General features: G+C 34.3%; 1 protein-coding gene across 2 annotated transcripts in view; it reads right to left on the bottom strand.

Annotated features, from left to right (window-relative positions):
• Positions 1-24,581, bottom strand: part of LOC142222168 (uncharacterized) — a 236,877-nt gene extending 212,296 nt beyond the window's left edge. For both annotated transcript variants that reach the window (XM_075292168.1, XM_075292169.1), the window contains exons 1-2: positions 23,794-24,581; positions 733-3,841 (exon numbers count right to left, since the gene is read on the bottom strand). In XM_075292168.1, coding sequence (XP_075148283.1) covers positions 733-2,873 — 2,141 coding nt within the window. In that variant the 5' untranslated portion in view covers positions 2,874-3,841; positions 23,794-24,581. The remainder of the gene's footprint in view (positions 1-732; positions 3,842-23,793) is intronic.
• Positions 24,582-25,534: the final 953 nt, after the last annotated feature.

Here is a 25,534-nt window from a genome sequence, read left to right as displayed (position 1 = left end):
AATTAGACGTTGAATTGTAGAAGAATCGACCCCAATTCAGGAAGAAAACCAAATCCTTTCACCATGATAATGCATCGGCGCATACATACATTCTACGTCGCCATGTTCATATTTGTCGACTTCGGCTAAGATCTATTGTCACATCTATCGAATTTTCCAAACCCTTTCTGTTTATTTCCAAAATCAAAAGAGTCACTCGCTGGGCACATGTAGCGGTCGAGTAAAAAATCCTCGCCGCGATGAAGCCAATAAAAGCCATTACATGGCGGTACGGAATGGAGACAGGCTCCATTTGGGAGAAAGTATGATACCGAGTCTGAACATCTTTGACAACATGGATTGATTGGTGGGATTTTAGGGAATACATCGATAATACAGAGCCAAAAGTCATGGCGCTATAAGAGATAAACATGGTGAATGTTATTTTATGTTATGTTATGAACGGGGAAGACCTGGGTTTAATACAGAGGGGACGACAAAGAGGAGAAGACCAGTTTAAGGAGGAGTTTTACGACGATTAGTAAAATCATGACAATTCAGACATGACACATGAAGTTGAGGAATTGGTGAAAAGTATGATAGTGAAGTTTGGGCTTGGCGCGAAGAGGACGCTCTGTCACTGTCCTTAACTAGAAATCTCGACATGATCGACGAGCCTGAATTTACTTGACAACTGGTCTAAAGGAATCTTCGAGGACTTTACTATGGAAGCTTATCTTTAGAAATCCTTACCTTTTAACACTGCGACTACGTTTAGCCTGTTGATGTTGTTGCTGATGATGTTGATGTTCATGGTGCTGCTGTTGTTCTGCCTCCTTAACACTATCCCATGAGTCTCCTACACCCGAAGATGACATCTCATCCATGCGTTCCTCATCTTCCAAACCAGAATCCTCCAAACTAATATGACAACTGGTCAATGTTACCTGTTTGCCATTATCGCCCACCTCTATCCAATCTGATGTACGTATACGAGATGAACGTTCTGTGCCATAGGGTGAACTGTCCGAAGAACATCCAGAGGGAGTACGTTTTCGGGGAGAGTTCTTTGAGGACGATTCATTCAACGATTTTTTGAGTACATTATCAATGTCCTGACTGTCATCGGCATCACCATCGGCATCCTCAATATTATCGGCATCAATATCATCCTCAGGGTTTGAGTGATCGTCATCTTGCTGCTGTTGCTTTTGGGGTTTTGTCAAAGAGGTGCGATTTTCCTCGTTGTTCGCTGTCTTTGCCTGGTTAGAGCTGAATTCTAATTGGAACTGAGGTGGCGGCGGCTGTTGAGGTTGATGTGTCATTTGGGTTTTTGTCTTTGTTTGCAAATTTTCCATAGAACATGATCTGGTACGCATTGCCGCCAACTCAGAGATTAGCATTTCATGAAAGGCTGCAGATTTCTTCTCGGGGGAATTGAATGCCGATACCGCATGCCTTTGTACCGCAGGATGGGGCATAAGACCACTACGGCTTGTTGGTATCTGAGAGGGTGGCTTTGCATCCACCCTGGGAGATGGTGCTGTTGTTGTGATGTTAATGCGTGTACAATTGTCTTGCAATTGCAATGAAGCATCCTCATTGGCATTTGAGGTGGTAACCACTGTCACATTATTACGTTGGGCTGGACCATGATCGCGACCAGTTTCCATCATTCCTACTGTCTGATGTTGTATGGCTCTTTCATGTTTGGTTATCACCATATTGGCCAGACCATGCATATCGGTGCTACCGCCATGACCATGTTTCTGTTGATTGACCATAATTTCTGAAAATAGACGTTCGGCGGCATTCTTTAGATTATTTTTGATTTCCACCGTTTTGCCACTGAGGTAACTGCCCGTTGTCTGGCCCGTAGTCACTGTGGTGATGTGTGAACGTGAGGTAAAATTATCCAGTGTTGTCTTAGAACGTTTGAAAAGATTTACAGCCAGTCCAGTAGAAGAGGAGGAGGATGTGCTTGTGGTTGCGTTGGTGGACAAAGACCCTTGGGAATTTGATGATGATGTGGAGTTATTGGTACAATTCGAATTGGTATCATCCAAATCCAAAGTAGCCACAGGGATTTTGACAATTTTTCTTGGCCTTGGCAAGGGCTGAGTTGTGGGCTGTAATTGGCTGAGATTGATTTTATGACCCACCCTTTCAAAGTCTGCTCGGCCCAAACTTAGTCTGCTGTCTTTAAGATTTCCAACAGGGGGTTTGTTATGCGAAGGGGTATTCATCGAGTGATGGCGATTAAGTGTCACTGCTCCCTGTGAAGATTGGACAATGACAACACTATTAACCTCCTGATTTTCAGAACCAATCTTGGTGGTGGCGGTGCTGGCAGTAACTGCAGTTTCCGTTACTGTTGGTTGCGTGCGCACCTTAGATGTGGGCACATCAGGAGCTTTCCTTAATTTCAATGGGGGTTTAGGGGCTTGTGTGCCATTCATTGTCAATTTACTGGCCGCCGTTGTTGTTGTTTGGGTAATGGCATTTGCTTTTGTTGTTGGCGGATTAAGATTTGGAATACCCACACTTGTTACTGGGGCATCGCCAACGCGTTTCTCACGCGTTTCTTCTTGGCGCTTTGGCAAATTCATAGATGGAGATTTATAGATAACCGTGCGACCACCGCCAGCAGCAGCACCACTAACATTACCAGCACTTGCTGTACCCGCCAGAGGAGTAGGAGCAGGTTTTTTGAGAACATGAGATGTTGATTCTAGACCCACTTTGCTAGTGGAACGTTGTGGTGCACCAGAGTCTCTTTGGGTTCTCAACAAACTCGACTGTTGTGGTCTTGGTGGCACTGGTGGTCCAGGTCTTTTGGCTGCTGGATTTTTTGAGGGGGTAGGTATCATTGTTGTAAATGTTGTGGTTGCCATGATAAGGCCGTTGTTCTTCTTACCCCTTGCTAGATACTCTCTCCTATAACTGTGTTAGCTGAGTAGTTTTATTTGTTTGGTCTCCTCAAGTGGATCTCTGATGGAAACGATTCTTGTTGCTTACCACAATCACAGCAGCACAGCAACTCGTAGTAACGTGCCAAAGTAACCAAATCAGAAACCTGTCTTTGTAGGTCACTTCTACAATGGATGAATGGCTGGCTGGTAGGCTGTCTCCCCAAACACTCTCGTCTTATTATGGCTGGTTATCTCTCTAGTTTTGGCTGAAAACTGGCTAATTGACAGACTGGCTGGCTGGCGGGATGACTAGCTGGCTAGCTAGCTAGATGGCTGGATGGTTGGTTGGTTGGTTGGATCACTGGCTGACTCCCCTGAATGAGGTGTTTTTGGAGTTTTCGTTTTTTTTGTTTGGGAAGGGGATTCTGTTTTGTTTTGCTTTTTTTCAGTTTCTGTTTAGCATACGATTTTCGTTGCAGGCGAAGACATACAAAAACGCTGTGAGAGCTGCTGCTGTTGTTGTTGTTAGTGCTGACACAAAGGCCTCCACAGAAACTTGTTTCATTGTAGCTTTAGCTGCTTTGCTCACACTGGCCGCAAAATTTAGACCACAACTTGGCTTTTTTTATGCCATTCTCAACTAGCTCAACTCAGCACTTAGCTTAATGCCCGTTTCTTTGTCTGTTTCGTTTGGTATATTTCTTCTTGCAAAGACCCGCAAATAAATTCATTCGCTCAATCAGATCTCCCTCCGTCCTGAATTCTTCCGTATGGCTAGATTGGAGACTGGGGAAGGGGCTGAAATCCTGCGTTTTTTTTTGTGGAAATGTTGATCTGGTCTGGTCTCCTTTTGGTCTATCGGTTCTTAGATGCTGACTTACTTTTTGGCGTTTATTGTCCCAGTTGTGACGTTGACTGGTTACTCAGGCGTTTAACTCGTTTTCATTGATCTAAAAAGAAGAGAAAACAGAAGAGCACAATTATATGAGAGTCTCTAAACGAAAGGTGATGCACATTTGCGCAGTGTTTTTCTCATTGTTTCTGAGATTTGTTCTTTGGCACCTGTTAAAGGTTATAGCATTGCTTAATGGCAAAATATCAAATTGCTTTGGAGGTCAATTGGCAATTGGGGTCACATAGATAATTGGGCACCATAATAACTACTACTTATTTTGGTATATGGTAGTATGTTATGGTTGAAAAATATTGCTAATATTAATGAAAGTGTTATATAAAATCGTTTCAGAGAAAAAACTTTGTCTATACACAGAAAAAAATGCCTGATACCAACACGAAATTAATGAATCTACTTAATTTTTTAATTAAAATTTGTCTTTACACTAATAATTTTGATATTGATATCCATGCCAAAGAATCGGAGAATTGAAGTAAGGATGACGTTAAAACAAAATTCTCTTTTAAATGTGAATCCCTTATATAGACCGATCTCCCGAATTGGGGCTTGTAAAAATCATACTTAAAAGCGTAATTCGAAATGGAGAGGTATTTAGGATCGCAAATATGTCTGCCGAATATGATGTGTATCGGTCCACATTTGTATATAGCCCCCATATGGCCGATCTCTCGATTTAACTTTTAGACGCTTTATGATGGGAGTATAATAAGTGTGCCATTCCGTTTGTAAGACATCAAAATATCGATTTCCGACTATATAAAGTACATATATTCTGCATCAGGGAGAAATTCTAAGACGATATAACAATGTCCGTCTGCCTGTCTGTCTGTTGTAATCACACTACATTCTTCAATAATGGCGTTATCGTTCTGAAATTTGACACAGATTCATGCTTTGTTTGCAGACAGGCCAAGTTCGAAATTGGGCTACATTCACCGAAAAAAAGTGAACTGTTTCATAGGAAGAATGAACTACCTCGCACGAAAATTGAACTAAATTTTACTCCACATTTTGAGACTTCCACAAAGCGTTGTAAAAACCAGGAAATTTTAATGCCCTGTTGTACTTTTTAACTGCAGTTCACGTAATTACATCATCTCATAGAAGAAAAAATTAACTAAAAGTAAAGAAGAAAATCATTGGCGCCAAATCATGACCATTTTAACCATACAGTAGTTCATTCTCACTATTTTTGGGAATCGTAAGAAAATCTTCTTTTGCTTTAGTTCATATTGAACTTATGTGTACGGTCATTGAACTTTATACTCACGTTGAGTTCATAAACTTTTTGAGACATACTTAAAAAAAGTAAGATTTCATTAAGCTTTGGAAAATTTCGATAAAAATAATAAAATTTAACTACAAGCAAATAATTTTTTTCCAATAAAAATAAGTTAAATTTAGCGTTAGTTTAACTACGGACATTTTTTTCTGTGTTGGTTTTGATATAGCCCCCATATAAACTGACACCACAATTTGAGGTATTGGGCTTAAAGAAAGCGTAATCTTTATACGACTTGCCTGAAATTGGAAATCTAGAGGTGTTTTAGACGCACAAATAGCTGCGCGGAATATAATGGGTATCGGTCCATGTATTAGTATAGCCCCCATATATAACGATTTACAAATTTGATTTCTTTAACTTCTAGAAGCCGCATTTTTTATATGATTTTCCTGAAAATTGATACCTAGAGGTATTTTAGGACCATAAATAGATGTGCCGAATATGGTGTGTATCGGTCCATGTTTTGGTATAGCCGCCATATAGACCGATTTGACTTCTTTTGCTTTTAGATATCATACTTTTTATCCGATTTGCTTGAAATTGGAAATGTAGAGGTATTTTGGGACTACAAGTATGTGTGCCGAATATGAGCCGATCTCTCGATCTGACTTTTTTAAAGGTTTAAACACCACAATTTTTATCCGAATTGCCTGAAATTCGATAACTAGAAGTATTTTAAGATAACTAGAAGAATAGGTCCATGTTTTTATCTAGCCGATCGATCTACAGATTAGGTTTATAAATAGGTATACCGAACATGGTGTGTATCGATCCATGTCAAACTTTATTCGAGAAGCACTTTTGAAATGTCGGCATACAGTTTTTGACAAATATTCTTACCGCCATGCAACGTACCCATTATTAGCTAAAAATTTTTATTGGTTTGACTGTGGCCTTGAAATCTTTTTCGATTTCTGTCAAATAAATATTTGCCCACACACAAACAATTTTTTTCTGATTCAATCACGAAATTAATTGATCCAATTAATTTTTTAATTGGAATGTCTTCAATCACAGAAATGATAGTATCAATTAAAAAATTAATTGACGGTCAATTAAAAATTAATTGATCCAATTAAAAAATTGATTGATACTATTAATTTTTGTGATTGATTTTTGTTCCAATTAAAAAATTTTTTGATTCAATCAAATTTTTAATTGAATATTTTTTAAAACTCAATTAAAATTTTAATTGGAAAATTTTTCGTGAAAATTTTTTCTGTGCAGTATAGACACACTGGACAAATATTTGTTAAGGACATAGTAGCCGCAATTTTTATCCGATTTGCCTGCGATTAGAAATTTTGAGATATTGTAAATTCATACACTATTAGAAATAACTAAGTTCTGAGCTCGTGAAAGGACGGTAACAAAATGAAAAGAAACTTTCACGAAAAATCAAAACGGAATGTTCACGGTTTCGCCTAATGCAATGTGCTAAGGCGACTGTTAATGCGTATGGAGCAGGCAATCCATGTTCGAGTCACGGTAGAGGATTTTTTTATAAAACGCGTGGTGTCTTTCTATCGTTATCCGATTGCCGTCGTCGTTTGACACTACATGCACAGAAAAAAATTCGGTAGTTAAACTAACGCAAAATTTAATTTATTCGAAATTTTCCACAGCTTACTTTTATCACCGTACAAATAAGTTCTAGATGGTTAGGTTAGGTTAGGTTATGTGGCAGCCCGATGAATCAGGCTCACTTAGACTATTCAGTCCATTGTGATACCACAGTGGTGAACTTCTCTCTTATCATTGAGTGCTGCCCGATTCCATGTTATGCTCAATGACAAGGGACCTCCTTTTTATAGCCGAGTCCGAACGGCGTTCCACATTCCAGTGAAACCACTTAGAGAAGCTTTGAAACCTTCAGAAATGTCACCAGCATTACTGAGGTAGGATAATCCACCGCTGAAAAACTTTTTGGTGTTCGGTCGTAGCAGGAATCGAACCCACGACCTTGTGTATGCAAGGCGGGCATGCTAACCATTGCACCACGGTGGCTCCATGATGAATACCCAGCAAAAAAATTTGGAAGTTCTTCCAAAGGCACAACTTTAAAAGCACTTCCAGAAGATGCACTCCCAATGATGTTCTTTATTTTAACTACCCAGGAAGTTATTTTAATTCAATTTTTTAAACCTTGGGCTTTTCATACTTTTAATGGGTAATTTTAACTTTTTTTGTTTCAAATAGGTTAAAAACAGAGTAATAATTCATAAAATGGTACAAATCATTTAAATTTTTTCGAAAAAAATGCTTAATCCAATCTGAAAAAATTGTGAATTTTTGAAAATATTTGAGGTCAAACGTTTCCGACAAGCGTTAGAAACCATTAACAATTATAAAAAAATGTAAAAATTATTTATTATTTATGGTCATGAATTAAAGTCCTTTTCGCTCAGGACGCTTAGTTTAGGAGATATGAGCAAAATAAGTCTTTCATATAAAAATTTCAATTTTTGTAGGTTTTGGGTGAATTTTTCAATTTTTTGGGTGTAGTCACGAACTAAAGTCCTTTTCGCTCTAGGACGCTTAGTTTAGGAGATATAGGCAAAAGAAGTTTTTCATATACAAATTTAAATTTTTTTAGGTTTATGGTGGATTTTGTCAATTTTTTGGGGGTGGTCATGAATTAAAGTCCTTTTCGCTCTAGGACGCTTAGTTTAGAAGATATGGGCAAAAGAAGTTTTTCATATAAAAATTTAAATTTTTTAGTTTTTGGGTGAATTTTTCAATTTTTTGGATGTAGTCACGAATTAAAGTCCTTTTCGCTCTAGAACGCTTAGTTTAGAAGATATAGGCAAAAGAAGTTTTTTATATAAAAATTTAAATTTTTTTAGGTTTATGGTGGATTTGTCAATTTTTTGGGGGTGGTCATGAATTAAAGTCCTTTTCGCTCTAGGACGCTTAGTTTAGGAGATATGGGCAAAAGAAGTTTTTCATATAAAAATTTAAATTTTTTTAGGTTTTGGGTGGATTTTTCAATTTTTCGGGGTGGTCACGAATTAAAGTCCTTTTCGCTCTAGGACACTTAGTTTAGGAGATATGGGCAAAATAAGTTTTTCATATAAAAATTTCAATTTTTTTAGGTTTTGGGTGGATTTTTCAATTTTTTGGGGGTGGCACGAATTAAAGTCTTGTTTGCTCTAGAACGCTTAGTTTAGGAGATATGGGCAAAAGAAGTTTTTCATATAAAAATTAATTTTTTTTTTAGGTTTTGGGAGGATTTTTAAATTTTTTGAGGGTGATCACGAATTACCGTCCTTTTCGCTCTAGGACGCATATTTAAGGAAATATGGGCAAAAGAAGTTTTTCATATAAAAATTTCAATTTTTTTAGGTTTTGGGTGGATTTTTCAATTTTTTGAGGGTGGTCACGAATAATCGTCCTTTTCGCTCTAGGACGCTTAGTTTAGGAGATATGAGCAACAGAAGTTTTTCATATAAAAAATTCAATTTTTTTAGGATTTGGGAGGATTTTTCAATTTTTTGAGGGTGGTCACGAATTATCGTCCTTTTCGCTCTAGGACGCATATTTAAGGAAATATGGGCAAAAGAAGTTTTTCATATAAAAATTTCAATTTTTTTAGGTTTTGGGCGGATTATTCAATTTTCGCTCTAGGACACTTAGTTTAGGAGATATGGACAAAATAAGTTTTTCATATAAAAATTTATTTTTTTTAGCTTTTGGGTGGATTTTTCAATTTTTTGGGGGTGGCACGAATTAAAGTCCTTTTCGCTCTAGGACACTTAGTTTAGGAGATATGTGCAAAATAAGTTTTTCATATAAAACTTTAATTTTTTTTTTTGGGTGGATTTTTTAATTTACATCCAAACCATTGAATTCGGATCATACCTAAAGAATTGATGCAAATTCAGTGCAACGACTGTTGAAATGGAGGACTTCCGTCCTATGACAAGCCCATGTTAAATTCATCGCTTCGGCGACAATTTTGCACTACTTCCGGATCCAAAAAGAACATTTTCATTACTTTTTTGGCGACGCTTTTTTGCTGGGTATTTTTTAGAGCCAAAAGAAAACTTTTTTGTCTAGAATTTCGTTCGTCAAAAAAGAAAAACTCTTCTTTCAGTGTATATACATTGGGCATTTAGACAACACAATTTTTACACGATTGAAAATAATAGATATAGGTATTGTAGGACCACAAATAGGGGTGCTGAATATGGTAAATATTTGTTCATATTCTGATATATCCCGATAATTTGATTTCTAACTATCTATGCCAGTTAGAAATCAAATTATCGGGATATATCAGACGCAACTTTTACCCAATTTTCTTGAAGTTTTGACGTATGTCGAATCCACACAGGGTTATTCCTAATATGATTTTATCGGTTCATATTCTCCTGGTATAGTGCCCATGTAACCTGATCTACCAATTTGACTTATTGAGACAAATAAGCCCCACTTTGTATCCGAATTGCGTGATATAATGAAAGGCTTTATTGCATCCTATTTTCTTTCACTGGTTGGTATAAAGTTCGCATTATCGCGCTAAAATAGCAATTTTTTCACGGTTACTTCCTTTAACAGTTTATTTTAAAGCAAATAAACCTTTTGAATAGCTACTTCAGAAGATTCCCAAACAAGTTGTAATAAAATTTGCGAAAAAAATTATAATTTTGTTCCTCTTATATAGATATATATTCGATTTTAGCGGCTAAACTCGAACTCAATAACCACCTTTAGACGAGAAAATCTAAAGCGGATATTTGAAAGTAAAATTTTTCAACAGAATTACAGATCTCTGCCGATATTCATAAAATAATACAAAGTTTGTTTACAACAAATTTCCTTTAGCAAAGTAGATTTATGACTATATTTTAAAGTAATTTTTATCAACCATTTAATATTAAAATAGGAATTCCCTTATATAAACGTATCTCTCCTTTATTATCCCATACAAATTTCGCTCTATAACTTAGACACATGTTTTCAATTCGTTTTAATCAACTGTCTATGTTTGCCTTAAGGCGATTCAATTGTTGTTGTTGTTTAAGATGCCGCGGTTCATATTAAAACCAGATAAGTAGGTGCCTTCTCTAATTTTCTTTCATTGGTTTACTTTGTTGTGATTATGACGCTTTAGTAAATCTCAATTCCGCTATCTCCAAATATACCTCCGAAATGTGGTCGGCACACTCACGACGATAATATGCGTTGATGGTATTAGTGTTGGAAAGATTCAGATGTTTGATTATCTTTCTTCTTTCACTCTTTGCGATTGTTGCCTATGGGTCGATGTTGTTGTTGTTATTGTTATTGTTACTATAATTTGGAAAGTGTTTCTAAAGTCATTCTTCAAGATGTTGTTAATCGAATAATAAAAACAACAGCAACAACAATATAATTCATTCAATATGCATACGATCGTTCGTTCATTCGCACATATATGAAAGGGAGATCTGTTGCTTGAATAGGAGCCATTTGTATGGCTATGGATTTCAATTGTCCATATGGGGAGTGTATGTATGCGTGCCTATGTGTGAATGGAGAGTAGAGTAAGTGAATGAGATTCAGTCCAGATGTTAATGCGTGTCTTGTGTGCATGGTTTAATGCAAATATATCTGAGAGATGGAGCAGGAGAATATATATGTCTATATATGCTTTCATATGTTTGTTGATTTGTTTATTTTGTTTTCATTGGGAAACTCTATTATCCAGTGTTGTCGTTTGCTATTTTTCCAAGTTTTGTTTATTCGAATTGATTTTGTTGAATTTAGTCTCAGAAGCTGGTGACTAACATCCCTCCGTCTGTAGAAGGTCAAATAGAAGTATTTTATTGATTCAGGTTTTCCATATAATCAAATACAATATTTACATTCCGAGAACGATAACAAACGAGTAATAAAATTAATTCATATTCTAATTCATGCAAAAATCGCCTATATATATGTATACGTCGATGAGCTAGTCCGGTTTTTATACCATAAACCAATACCTGTACTGAAAAAAAGCTTACCGGGTTCCAAAGATGTTGTCTTTACACTAATGAGATTGGTATTGATTCCGAGTCAAAGAAGCGTAGATTTGAAGTAAGGATACAATTAAGACGCAATTATCATTATTTTATTCCATCCACCATAAGATCCCCCATATTTACTTTCACAGAAAAAAATATCACCAAAATATTTCCAATTAAAAAGTTAATTGAAGTTGAATTTTTTTTCAATTAATAAATTAATTGGTACAATTAACTTTTTAATCAAGATAGAAACATTAAGTTAATTAAGTCAATGATTGAAAATTTTAAAATTTTAAATTAAAAAGTTAATTGATACAATAAACTTTTAATCATATTCGGAAGACTAAGTCAGTTAAAAAAGTGATTAACATTTTTTTTTAAATTTTTAATTAAATTTTTTTTTCAAACAATCAATTGTTAATCCAAATAAGGTAATTGAAAATAGTTACCTTTTTTTTAATTAATAAATTAATTGAGTTTTGCAATCAACATCAATTAAATTTTTAATTGAATCAATTAAAAAATTAATTGAAATTTGGTAATGAAATCAATTAATTTTTTAATCAAGATTTTTTTCTATGCCCAATTAAAACTGTGATTGATACTATCATTTTCGTGATTGAAGACATTTCAATTAAAAAATTAATTGGATCAATTAATTTCGTGATTGAATCAGAAAAAAAATTTTTGTGTGTTGTCATTCCGTTTGTAACACATCGAAATATTGGTACATGGTGCGAATATATGGCCTCTAACATCCATGCAAAAATTTGTCAATATCGGTCCTTAAATATATAGCGCCCACACTGAAAAAAAATATTGCCGTGAGGTCAAAGATTTCATGTCTTTAAAATACGAATGCAAATTTTGTTTAGCACAGAAGACGCATTTCTCTAATATAAAGTTTTTTTCTTTGTCCAGAAGTCGATAAACTTTTCAATGAAGTCATATTGTCGTTATAATTAAGTGATTTCACTTAAAAATGGGTACCATAACATTAAAGAAAAAGTGTTTGGACTAAGGTCAACTTGACTTTATTAATTCAGAAAAATTCTTTAAATTTAATGAAATTGTCTTTGAATTTGTTGTCTTTTTGCATCTTGACTACAAAGCAAAAAACCGTTCAAATATAAGACATGTTTTTCAACACTTCATTTTAAAGACGTTTTTTATTTGAAACAAGACATAATTTCTACTGGAAGTCGAGTCTTAATTTTGAAAATAAAGTTGTCGTTAACTCGTTTTTAAAGGATTTTGATGGCGTATGAAGAAACAAAACTGAAAAGGCGAAAAATTAAAATTTGCTTCCTAGAAGCAAGTACATAAAACCCAAATTTAAAAGAGAAATTTGTCTTAAAAGTATCCTTACTTGTATTCTCCGCTTCTTTGGCTCGGAATCAATACCAAAATTTTTAAAGTAAAGACAAAATCTTTGGAACCGTGTATGCTTTTTTCAGTGCATATAAACTAATCCCCAGATTTTGTTTGCGGACCAAATTTCATCCGATTCGGTTGAAATTTTGTACGTTGTGTTAGTATATGGCCACTAACAACCATGCCCTCAGATAAACCGAGCCTCAGATTTTACTTATTGAGCCTACTGGATAAGCAAATTTCATTTGATCTTGCTAGCATTTTGTACTAATCACCAGTGTTGCCAGTATTGGGGATTTTTCCCCAAATCGGGGATATTTTTTCGTGGATGGGGACAAAATTTTTGAGTTGGGGACTTGGGGATTTGGTGGGGAATTTCCACAAATTTGGGGATTTTTGTGGGGAATTTTCGATATTTGTTCAGTATACGAGTAATTATCGCAGTAAGAACTATTGTTTATATGAAATTCTTTACATGCTTAAAAAAAGGCTTAATGAAGTACAGAGATTCTCAAAAATATAAAAAAAAACTTTCCTCCTCTTTATTCCACGGAATTTATTTGGGTGGCCCAAGAGCTTCTTTACAATTTACTCTTTTTCCTAAGAAATTTTTTACTATTGTGAAATTATTTCATAAGGACTCATATGCGTACATCACTGATTTTGAACATGTATCCCATATCCCGCACATAAAGAGTAGAGTTCATATCGGACAGCAACGCATTTTGATCGATAAGTCAATTTTATTTCTTGACTATATGTTGACCGAACTCCCATTTTTATTTCTCGAGCGAGGATTTCCATAAGATGACTCGATGACTCTTTAATTAACTCTGATGGGGGCTGGTATCGGATGATATTTTGAGCACCCGTCTCCTGGCTTTGTGTTTTGAAATCTTCATTCAATTGCCACTTTTTTATTTTACTTAAAATGTTTTTTATTTTTAATTTTGTACGGATTTTCTACAGCAGAGTCTATTCGTTTACTTTTTTTTTCAAAAAACTTGCCAAAAATTTCTTGGGGATTTTTATGGGGAATTTTAAATTAAATTGGGGATTTTTGGGGATAAAAGCGATCCATTTTGGGGACAAGAGCTCGGAAAATACTGGTAACACTGCTAATCACACAAAATTTGGTCCATATCGGACCATAATTGTATATAACCCCCATATAAACCGATCCCCATAATTCAAGTCTGGCTCTCTAATTACCGCGTAAAAAATGGTTCATGTCGGTTCGTAATTATATATAGCCCCCATATAAACCGATCCCCGTACTTTGCTTGCGGATGCTATTGGAGGAGCAAATTTCATACGGTTGTAATGAGGGAGCCACCGTGGTGCAATGGTTAGCATGCCCGCCTAGCATACACAAGGTCGTGGGTTCGATTCCTGCTTCGACCGAAGACCAAAAAGTTTTTCAGCGGTGGATTATCCCACCTCAGTAATGCTGGTTACATTCCTGCGGGTTTCAAAGCTTCTCTGCAATATGGAACGCCGTTCGGACTCGGCTATAAAAAGGAGGTCCCTTGTCATTGAGCTTAACATGGAATCGGGCAGTACTCAGTGATAAGAGAGAAGTTCACCAATGTGGTATCACAATGGACTGAATAGTCTAAGTGAGCCTGATACATCGGGCTGCCACCTAACCTAACCTCCCACCTCAGTAATGCTGGTGACATTTCTGAGGGTTTCAAAGCTTCTCTAAGTGGTTTCACTGCAATGTGGAACGCCGTTCGGACACGGCTATAAAAAGGAGCTCCCTTGTCATTGAGCTTAACATGGAATCGGGCAGTACTCAGTGATAAGAGAGAAGTTCACCAATGTGGTATCACAATGGACTGAATAGTCTAAGTGAACCTGATACATCGGGCTACCACCTAATCTAACCTAATCAAAATTTTGTTTTTCTTTCATTTTAGTTAAAATTTCTTTATTTTAAAGACATTTGTATATAATATTGTATAAATTTTGTATCCTAAACATTAAATTGTGTTTCGTATTAGGTAAAAAAAAACAATATTTGTGTACTTGTATTCATCCGCTTTATTTTTCTATTACAACTCATCGATCATTCCTAGGGTAAACATAATATGACTTCTTGTTCAAAAGACTAACCAAACAGAAAATTTAATTTAGCTTTCATTTGTACTGTATGTTAGAAGTCATCCATGGCCAATGAAGAAATGCACACATGTTTAGATTAGAAAACATTAGTGATTGTTTCATCCAGATATGATCTGTGAGCAATGCAATCTGTCGACGCATTTCGAAAATTTTGTAATCGAGCATTTCTTTCCGTCTGATAAAACGTTTTTAATTGACCCACTTAACGTGTGAACTGTTCCCGTTTTGAATGGCAGAAAAAAGAACACCATAACCATATGGATGAAAATTGGTTTCATTTGTTTTCACAGATGGTGCTTTTAGAACTTCTTTTTCGAATAGGGGATATTTGTTGATTGCTTAAATGTATTAATAACAAATTGATAATGATTAGTTGAACTGTTTGGAAAAAGGTTATGGTGGTATGCTAAGCTTTCTGGAATGCATCATCAATTCGCCTGGAGATAAAAATAATTACAATTTTTTAAAATGGAAGAAGCATTTTATCGAAGAAAGCCCAAATTAAATTATGGCCCCATAAATTAATTTTCGACATTTCACAAAAATTCGATTCGTATTCAATTGGAAAATTGGTTTCGATACTTTATGCTAAGTTAACTACGGATGGAAGAATAATTCTCGCTTGAATATTTTTTTCTGGAGTATGGATGGATTTATATCATCAAATGAAATACATCACAATAGGCCGGGTCGGATTTTATGTCGCTATCATCGTCAGATTATGGACTGCAAAAAAAAGGGGTCTTATCCACGGTTGCCACTCGAGCTAAAAATAATCTACCAAAATTTGGAGAAAATTTTACAAAAAAAAAACTATCAAAGAAAATTGTATTTTATTAAAATTTTATTTCTATAAGAATTTTGTCAGTATTTTATTTCTACAGATATTTTAGTTTTATTTCAATAGTAAATTTTCGCAAACTTTCATTTTTATAGTAAGTTTTGTCAACATTTTAATTTTATAGAAAATTTTGTCAAAATTTTATTTTTATAGAAATTTTTGTACAGATTTTTTTTATATAAAATTTTGTCAAAATTTGTTAGGTTAGGTTAGGAGGCAGCCCGATGTATCAAGCTCACTAAGACTATTCAGTCCATTGTGATACCACATGATTTGAGTTTGGCAAAGGAAAGATATGCTTGCAAATTTGTTTAGGCAGTAGCCGACTATCAAACCTTTTTTCGGAAGGTTCAAGTGTAGTTCACTTTGGGTTGAGTGAATTACCCGAATTTATTCTGATAATTGGTTGATGGTTTTGCTGCAAGTAGAGGATGCTGATGAGGAATGTGGTAATTCCGAAACAGCTGTACATCCAACCATCTTGCAGTCTATAGGGCTTTGCCTTTTTGAAAGTCATTATATATAGTCACTTGAAAAAAGTTTCTATTCTGTTGTATGTAATTTTTCAGGAGGAAAGAATCAGCATTTTCAACCTCAAGTCAAAAAGGAGCCTCTTCGGACATATGATCCTGAAGATACGCCTCAAAGCAGACGGCCAGCAGAATTCGAAGAACAATATCTGAAGGCTTAAGGCTTGATCTGAATTCAGCGTTTGGGATGTGAATTGAAAAATTTTGTGTAATTACGCTACGGGAAATGGTACAGGTACAGGACTAGTCTCTGGTGTGCATGGACCAGTCCTAGTTCTGGTCAAGACTTATGGAAGGGACTGGTCACTTTAACATGGGTTTGTCATTAACGGGGTAAATTTACACTTTAGGACACGTCTTGGACTCGTTCTTTAGGACACGTCCCGGGGAAATTTTAGTAGTAGCAATCCATAGACAGGTCCTCATGAACCAGTCTCTGACAAATTCTTAGGAATCTGTTTCAGTTTGGTTATCCGAATCGTACCAGAAATGAAAAACGTTTGAAATATATTGAACAATAGGTTATTCTGGTAATTCTACTTCACTAAATGTGTAGATCCAATAAGATTTTTATATCAAGCGAGTATGGAAATCATTAAATTATGACTATTTAAAAACTGCGACAAACTGGATCACCGGTACAAGTCCTGTGATAGCCGTCAGTGGCAATTTGCACCAATTTCCCGTAGGGTAATTTTTTTTAAATTTGACCACAAATATTTCAAAAATTCGCAATTTATTTACAATTTAACTATATTTTTTTCGACTTCATTTAACATATTTCTAGCATTTTATTAATTCTTACTCTGCTTTATAATTATGTTTTTTTATGCGTACGAAAAAGTTTTTTTTAATATAATAGAATTTTATTTGTTCTTGTAATTAAGAAAACACTATTTTCTTAAAGATCATAACTCTACACGGATGAAAAAGACTGTTTTTCATATGTTTGGCTATAAACATTATATGTTTGGAACACAAATTTTTAAACACAATATTTTTGATTGCAAGCATATAATGTTCATAAACTAGCATAACTTGTTTGGGACATATATGTTAATATTTTAGAACATATTATGTTTGGGACATAAAATGTTTGTAAATATAATATGCTTGGATGCAAACATATATTAATTTCGAAATAGCCTATAAACATATATGTGTTTAGTTGCTTGGAGCGCTATTTAACAGGGAGCGATATTGAATTAAGTTGGTGGTTGTTGCTTGTTATTACAAAATTAACATTTTATTTTTCCTTGGGCAATTGATCAGCTACTTCTTAGATCCTTACAAACTGTGTGGTCCGCTGTTCGAATCCCCGTCCGGCAAAAGGTAAAATTAAAATAAAAAAAATCATAAAATTGAATAATTTCTTCTACAATGTTTGTATTACAGAAAAAGGTGCTAAGAACTAAAAAATCTCATGGAAGTGAGAAAGATGTGGGGGAATATACAATTGGGCAGAAACAAAATTTTGAGAATTCAGGTCGAAAACCTATGTAGTTAGCACCTATATTACCTGTTTATGTTCATAATTCATTATGATTGTAAATATATAAATAAATAAATAAAATTTTGAGCACAATATTGTTTGGGAGAATTTTTTTAAGCATATAATATTTTTGGGTGCAAAATGCTTCCAAACATATTATATGCTCACATAATAACATATTGTTTTTTGGAAGACAACATTATTGAATTTGGATGGAAAAATACAAAATGTTTGAAACTTAGACTACCCAAACATATATTGTTTAGACCAATATGCTTTCAAACATATTATATATTGGAAGAGATCAAACATATAAATGTTTGGGCAATACCCAAAAATGTATATGCTTGAAACAAAATATGTTTGGGAGTATATGTTACAGAAGCGATTTTTTGTGAGTGTGTAGATGGTGACCATGTTCTTTGAAAAAAAAAAATATTTTAATAATTTCATAACATCTTCGAAAATGCGAAAACACCAAAAAGAATGCTTTTATGGTTAAATCTCGAAGTTAATTGATCCAATTAATTTTTTTTACTTGCAATTTTCCTTCAAAGGAAAAAAATTCTTAAAATTTTAAATGAAATTTCCGATTGGAAATTGAATGGACCTATGTATAGTATAAAGCAAATATTTCCGAATACAATTTATTATTATTTTTTCATTGGAAATATTTTTAATTAATAAGAATGTTAATAGGTATAATTAAATTTTGAAAATATAAAAACTAAAAAAAAATTATTGAATTTATTTTAAAATTTGTTTTAAAAGTTTGTTAATTTTTAAATTGATTACGTTTTCAATTTGAATCAACTTTTTAACTTGGAAATATTTTGGTGATATTTTTGTCTGCGAACTTGTCGTGGTGAAAAATTAATGAGTTCAAGCCCAACAACATAATGTTATTGGCACAATGTATTTTCCATATTTAATCTTGGATTCAAAGCTCCAACTATTTTCTATTATATTTAAAACTCATAGATTTTCAATTAAATTCCATTACCGATAGAAATGTAAATGTATCCACTCTCAAAAAAAAAAAACGCACAACAATTTCTTCACATCGTCTCACTAATATAATTCAATCCGGTCCCATCTCCACTTTGTATTTATGGAGCAAATCTGTTAATTAAAATCATTTATCGTTCAATTAGCAGCACAACCACATCGCAATGAATAGAGACGAAGATGATGAATCAGAATTTTGAATAGCTTAGTGTGGCCTACAAATATTTTGCGGAAAAATCTATGCATGAAGTTGTGCCGCAGAACTTGACAGATGCTCTATGCGATTCCACCATTCCATTGGAAATGTCTTGCCATCACCATCAACTACTGTCCCCTGTATGGTGAAAAAAAAACCTTTATGAATAATAAATTGGCAATACAAAAAACCACGTATGAGTCATAAAAAAATATTTTTTTTATTTAAAAGTTCTTTTCACGAGTTTGTCTTTGTCATACATCTGGGCAAGCATTTGTAATACTTGGCAATACAAGCATCAGCAAGAAAGAAAGATTCCTGCTATAGGCCGTATGCCACCATTTAGGGAATTATGGCTATAAAATCAGTTTACAATATACTCGTATTATGATGAAATGACAGGAGTGGAAGCACATTTAAAATTGGCACTATCAATGAACTGGAGAATTAGGTTAGATCTTTCCATTGGGAATTCTACTAGGATGGTCCGAAAGTTATTTAACATACAAACAAAAGAAAATATTTCGGTGGAAACTGTGGCTTAGAGAGAGGTGGACGAAAGTTAATTTTTCTTTTTACCATTCTCCGGATCGTTTAAATGGATCACATCTGAGGAATCCCAGAAAACGGTGCATTTTATTGGTTTTACTGTTCCCTGGCTCCTCCCGAGACCGTGTATTGTCACTTGCCACGTAACGTTACAGATACTCGTATTGCGTTTGGGCGCCATTCAAATTACAATTTTATTGTATAATAATGTCGCCATCTATCTTTTCGAGAAAATATCATATATATATTGAACTCACTACAATTTATAGTTGATGCAGCAAACAATTTATGTGATAGGTGACATTTTTATTGATTTTTAAAGTATCGAACACAAATCTTAAGGGATGAACACATTATAAAATTCTCTTCAGACATAGATATTTTGTACAAATATACTTGTTATATGAAAGGCATATTCAATACGGTCAAACATTGCTTTGAAATGATCGCACTGTAACTATGCAGAATAGAACACACGCGATCATTTTAAATACCTATCATATTCGCTATCTTGCGCACCTTCAATCGGCGTTCTGTCAATAAGATCTTAATCACCTCCATTTCTGAAAATATAGAAACATTTTATATGAAGAACTTATTTTGCTGGACGATAAGAACGATTCGTGATCACTGCCATAAAATCCTGAAAAAATCTAAATTTTTATATGAAAAACTTATTTTACTCATATCTCCCAAACAGTGTCCTAGGGGGATATAATCTAAATTCGTACATTCGTGATCACACCCTATTACTATTTTTTTTTTTTGCCTCTCGATAGGGGCTGGGTTGGCTTATCGAAAGCCGAGGGTTGGCTTGATCGAAATCCACGTGGCATTCGTAGAAAACTTGCTCGTGAGCTGAATATATTGCGAGAGCGGATGCTATACGTATCAAGAGGTCAGCTTCGATTGGCTACATGAACACAAAGGCCACCAGAAACGGCCGATTTCTCGCTCCCCTCTCGTATTCATCGATCAAAATAAAAGCCGAGTAATATCTGGAAATTGTTCGAAAGACATTATTGAAACCCTAAGAACAATGGGCATTCCAATAGAACTTGTAACGCGTCAAGCAAGAATGGCTTAAAAAGGAGTTTCCTCGCCTCATTTCCACCGCACAATAGCCACCAAAACCTCCAGATCTCAATCCGTTGGACTTTTGCGCCTGGGGCATCAAAAATCCCCAAGACTGCCGTCTTGAGATGATCACAGGTAATCTGCCAAAATACTGCAGAACAAAAAAGTGTAGCATATGATGGCTTTATCGGCCGTTTTGAGGCCATTTTTCGTGCCAAACGTAGCCAATTCGAATAAATCTAAACTATTCTGAATTTATGTTATTTCCATGTTGATATCTTTAACCATTCAAAAATTGCAGAATTATTAAAAAAAGGGATTTAGAATCACTGTAAGACAAACGGATGGACACAATTAGATCGTGTGAAAATTTAATTAAAAGTTAGCTAACGATATTTTTCATTGATATAACGAAACTTTTTCACAAAAACAATGAACATTTTTATTAATGGTATGAAATTGACACAAAAAAATTATATTACAGTGAAACCTCTCAAACTTGAACACTCACGCACACCTATATTTTGTCGACACCCTAAAAAAATCGCTTCTGTAACATATAACCCAAACACATTTTGCTCCAAACATATATATTTTCAGGATTGGTCAAAAAAAATTGTATTGTTCAAGCATATTATGTTTCACCTTAAGGCATACTCTGGTTGAAAAAAATTTAATGAAATTTTCTTTATGTGGATATATTTTTAAAGGCGCCAATTGGTTGCTTCCATTATTTTACTTGCAGCATGACTTAGAGAGTATGCTCTTAGGTTAGGTTAGGTTATGTGGCAGCCCGATGTATCAGGCTCACTTAGACTATTCAGTCCATTGTGATACCACAGTGGTGAACTTCTCTCTTATCACTGAGTGCTGCCCGATTCCATGTTAAGCTCAATGACAAGGGACCTCCTTTTTATAGCCGGGTCCGAACGGCGTTCCACATTCCAGTGAAACCACTTAGAGAAGCTTTGAAACCCTCAGAAATGTCACCAGCATTACTGAGGTGGGATAATCCACCGCTGAAAAATTTTTGGTATTCGGTCGTAGCCGGAATCGAACCCACGACCTTGTGTATGCAAGGCGGGCATCCTATCCATTGCACCACGATGGCTCCCGTAAGTATGCTCTTTCTAAACACATATATGTTTATAGGCTATTTCTAAATTAACATTTGTTTGCATCCAAGCATATTATATTTACAAACATTTTATGTTCTAACATAGTAACATATATGTCCCAAATATGTTATGCTCATTTATGAACATTATATGCTTGCACTTAAAAATATTGTGTTAAAAAATTTGAGTTCTAAAATTCCACCAAAATTGTACACATTTGAACGATGTCCGGATTTCAGAGTGTCCAAAGTTGAGAGGTTTTACTGTATATACACGGTTGAAAAAGACTGTTTTTCATATGTTTGGCTATAAACATTATATGTTTGGAACACAATTTTTTAAACACAATGTTTTTGAGTGCAAGCATATAATGTTCATAAACTAGCATAACATGTTTGGGACATATATGTTAATATGTTAGAACATATTATGTTTGGGACATAAAATGTTTGTAAATATAATATGCTTGGATGCAAACATATATTAATTTAGAAATAGCCTATAAACATATATGTGTTTAGTAGCTTGGAGCGCTATTTAACAGGGAGCGATATTGAATTAAGTTGGTGGTTGTTGCTTGTTATTACAAAATTAACATTTTATTTTTCCTTGGGCAATTGATCAGCTACTTCTTTGATCCTTACAAACTGTGTGGTCCGCTGTTCGAATCCCCGTCCGACAAAAGGTAAAATTAAAATAAAAAAAATCATAAAATTGAATAGTTTCTTCTACAATGTTTGTATTACAGAAAAAGGTGCTAAAAACTAAAAAATCTCGTGGAAGTGAGAAAGATGTCGGGGAATATACAATTGGGCAAAAACAAAATTTTGAGCATTCAGGTCGAAAACCTATGTTGTTAGCACCTATATTACCTGTTTATTTTCATAATTCATTATGATTGTAAATATATAAATAAATAAATAAAATTTTGAGCACAATATTGTTTGGGAGAATTTTTTTTAAGCATATAATATTTTTGGGTGCAAAATGCTTCCAAACATATTATATGTTCACATAATAACATATTGTTTTTTGGAAGACAACATTATTGAATTTGGATGCAAAAATACAAAATGTTTGGAACTTAGACTACCCAAACATATATTGTTTAGATCAATATGCTTTCAAACATATTATATATTGGAAGAGATCAAACATATAAATGTTTGGGCAATACCCAAAAATATATATGCTTGAAGCAAAATATGTTTGGGAGTATATGTTACAGAAGCGATTTTTTGTGAGCGTGTAGTAATAAAGAACATTTTCATTATTTTTACGAAATTTTTTCGTTGGCTCAATTTTAATTACACATACTTTCTACGGCCCCATACAAATATGGTTACTACACCCAAAAAAAAGTGAAGCCACCGTGGAAGAAAATTTAGGTTTATTTTAGAAATTTTTAACTTAAATAGTTTTCTAATTGCAACATGTTATAAATAAGTTAATACTTTTTGTCAAACTGAAGAATTTTTTTTTTTAAATAATTAATTTTTTCTGTTGTTTAAGAAAATTTCATATGTTGAAAGAAAAAATTGGATTTAAAAATTGTTAAAATGTCTTTAGCGCTGTACGAATTTCTAGACAGATACAATTTTTGTAAAATTTACTCATTTTAGAGACTTATGAACTCAATTTAAGCAAACTTCTGCCATTTTAGGAAAATATAAACTAATTTATTTTGTAGTAAAATTGTGCACTATATTTGTATACAACTATTTTTCTTATTTTTAGTTCACGTCATTAAAGTTAGCAAAACATTATTCAAATAAGGAATATTTACTCATATTGTGCAAAATTTAACTAAAATCAACTAATCTTCATGAACTAAACTAAAATAAAGTTCAACTGGCATTAGAGCCCATTTTTTCTGGGTGTATACTCGTCATCCTATAGAAGAGGTCAAAAGAATTCTTTCCTTACTTTCCTTATGCCTTTTCATGTTTTCTTTCATTAAAGAGACGACGCCCTCTATTTTAGATGGGAACCAATTCATATTGCCAAAAGTGCCTATCTTTTGGCAATCAATCTTCAATTTCATTCCACTTACAAACATCTTCACTTCCTTAAAGTAATCCACCACCATTTCACCCTCGTACAAACAAAAAAAAAACTCAAAGAGAACGGATGAATACATGGAGTCTGTATGCCGGCAATAATTGTCCATTCTCACTGCTAAAGCATACAACTGTAGTGGCCCCATCAACTATGTATTTTAACGTTTTCCGGCTAATTGGAAATACCACAATTATTCATAGATGGACATATTACAATTCCAAGAAATGGGTTACACTATTTGTTTCGCACTTCTCAATATTCTATTAATTCCATTTTATAGAAAAAATTGAAAAAAAATTCAACAAAAAACACAAAACTTTAAATTTTTTGCTTACAATTTTTTCTCGATATTTTCACTTAATTTCGTATCAGCTGTGGCTATAGTTGTTGATGTTTTTGTTTCTTGCTTCGAGAAGATTATGATGATTGGTGCACACACCCACGCAGCGATTAATCTGTTGGATGCACTCCACTCATTTACACTCTCTTAGGGGAGGGAGGTAGTCACCATTAACTTTCAAACAATTTTAATATGCACTCACACGCATCAGGCGCTCTACATAACAGATAGAAATTCGTATATTTGTTGTTGTTGTTGTTTTGTTAGTATTTTGGCTCCTTTTTCTTTGGGCACTTTTTTATTCGTTTTCACACAAAAATGCATACACTTCACTCACATACACGCACACAAATATTCACTAACATTCAGACTGACTGACTGACAGACAGGCAGATATGCACAAATTTGTATATTTATCTTTTCTGCTTTTGTTGTTGTTGTTATTATTATATTGTGATACTCCACTTGAGTTGTATTTGCTGTTGTTGTATTTTCTTTTTTTATCGTTGGTGGGGATATCTTTTTGTTTTTATTTTTCTTTACTTCATGAATTTATGCACTCTTCTTTCCGATTTCGATATTCATTCTCCACAGAATTGGACGAAACACCTTAAAAACATCCGCTGCATTCGTATGCTGCCCATTGGTGTTTCGGTGCACGTATCTTTTTTTATTATAGCTTGCCTTTTTTCTATTCACTGTCGTCGTTGTCAAACAAACCGCATCAAACGCTTTAACAACAATTCTGTTTTTACCGCGTCGTCACTACCAAACCGCACGAGAGCCCAATGCTAACTGATGGATGAGTGAACTGAGCCCACCTTAACCGAATGCAGCAATAGTGGCTTGTTTATTTTGTTGTTGTTTTTGTTGCGTTTTCTGGTTTTGTTTTGCTTATTGATATTCATTTGAAGCGTTCATTCGTTCATTGGGTGGCAGGCAAGGTTCATTTTGTTTAGTATGCTCTGAGTATAAAAGAGATAAACACCGTTATTTCGGCCCCAGTATACAATTCGTAAAGAGAACCAATTAGTTGGGGCTGTGTTGCCAATTTAGAGTTTTTTAGACGTTCACTTTGGGTTAGGTGTCTGAGGGATATTAAATTTGTATTTGTTTTTATTTAATATGGGAACTATTATTGGTTCAATATTTCACATTGATACAATAAGTAACGGATATAAACACATTCATATAAGAATAAAACGTATATAAGAAATTTTAACGAAGCACCATGCCTTTTTAGTGTTTTTTGATAGGAAAAATATTTTGTATACGAAAAGCTTTTAGAAGAAGACCAGTGATAAATAAGTATGTACGGCCGTAAGTTCGGCCAGACCGAATCTTATGTACCCTCCACCATGGATTGCGTAGAAACTTCTACGAAAGACTGTCATTCACAATCGAATTACTTGGGTTGTGGTATCTTAAACCTTCTTAACATCGTTTTCTAAATTGTGAGTTAGTCCATACGTGGTATATATTATACAAAAAGTTATGTATAGTTAAGTCTACAAATAATTACGAATCGATATGGACTTTTTGCACGGTACGTAGAGAGCCAGAATTGAAAATTGGGGTCGCTTATATGGGGGCTATATAAAATTATGAACTTGATATGGACCAATTTTTGTGTGATTGGGGATCGTTGTTAACGGCCATATACTAGCACAATGTACCAAATTTCAACTCCCTCGGATGAAATTTGCTCCTCCAAAACCAAATCACGGGATCGGTTT

This window comes from Haematobia irritans, chromosome 1, assembly GCF_050003625.1.
Source record: "Haematobia irritans isolate KBUSLIRL chromosome 1, ASM5000362v1, whole genome shotgun sequence".
Taxonomy (NCBI): domain Eukaryota; kingdom Metazoa; phylum Arthropoda; class Insecta; order Diptera; family Muscidae; genus Haematobia; species Haematobia irritans.
This window is presented reverse-complemented; position numbering and strand designations above follow the sequence as displayed.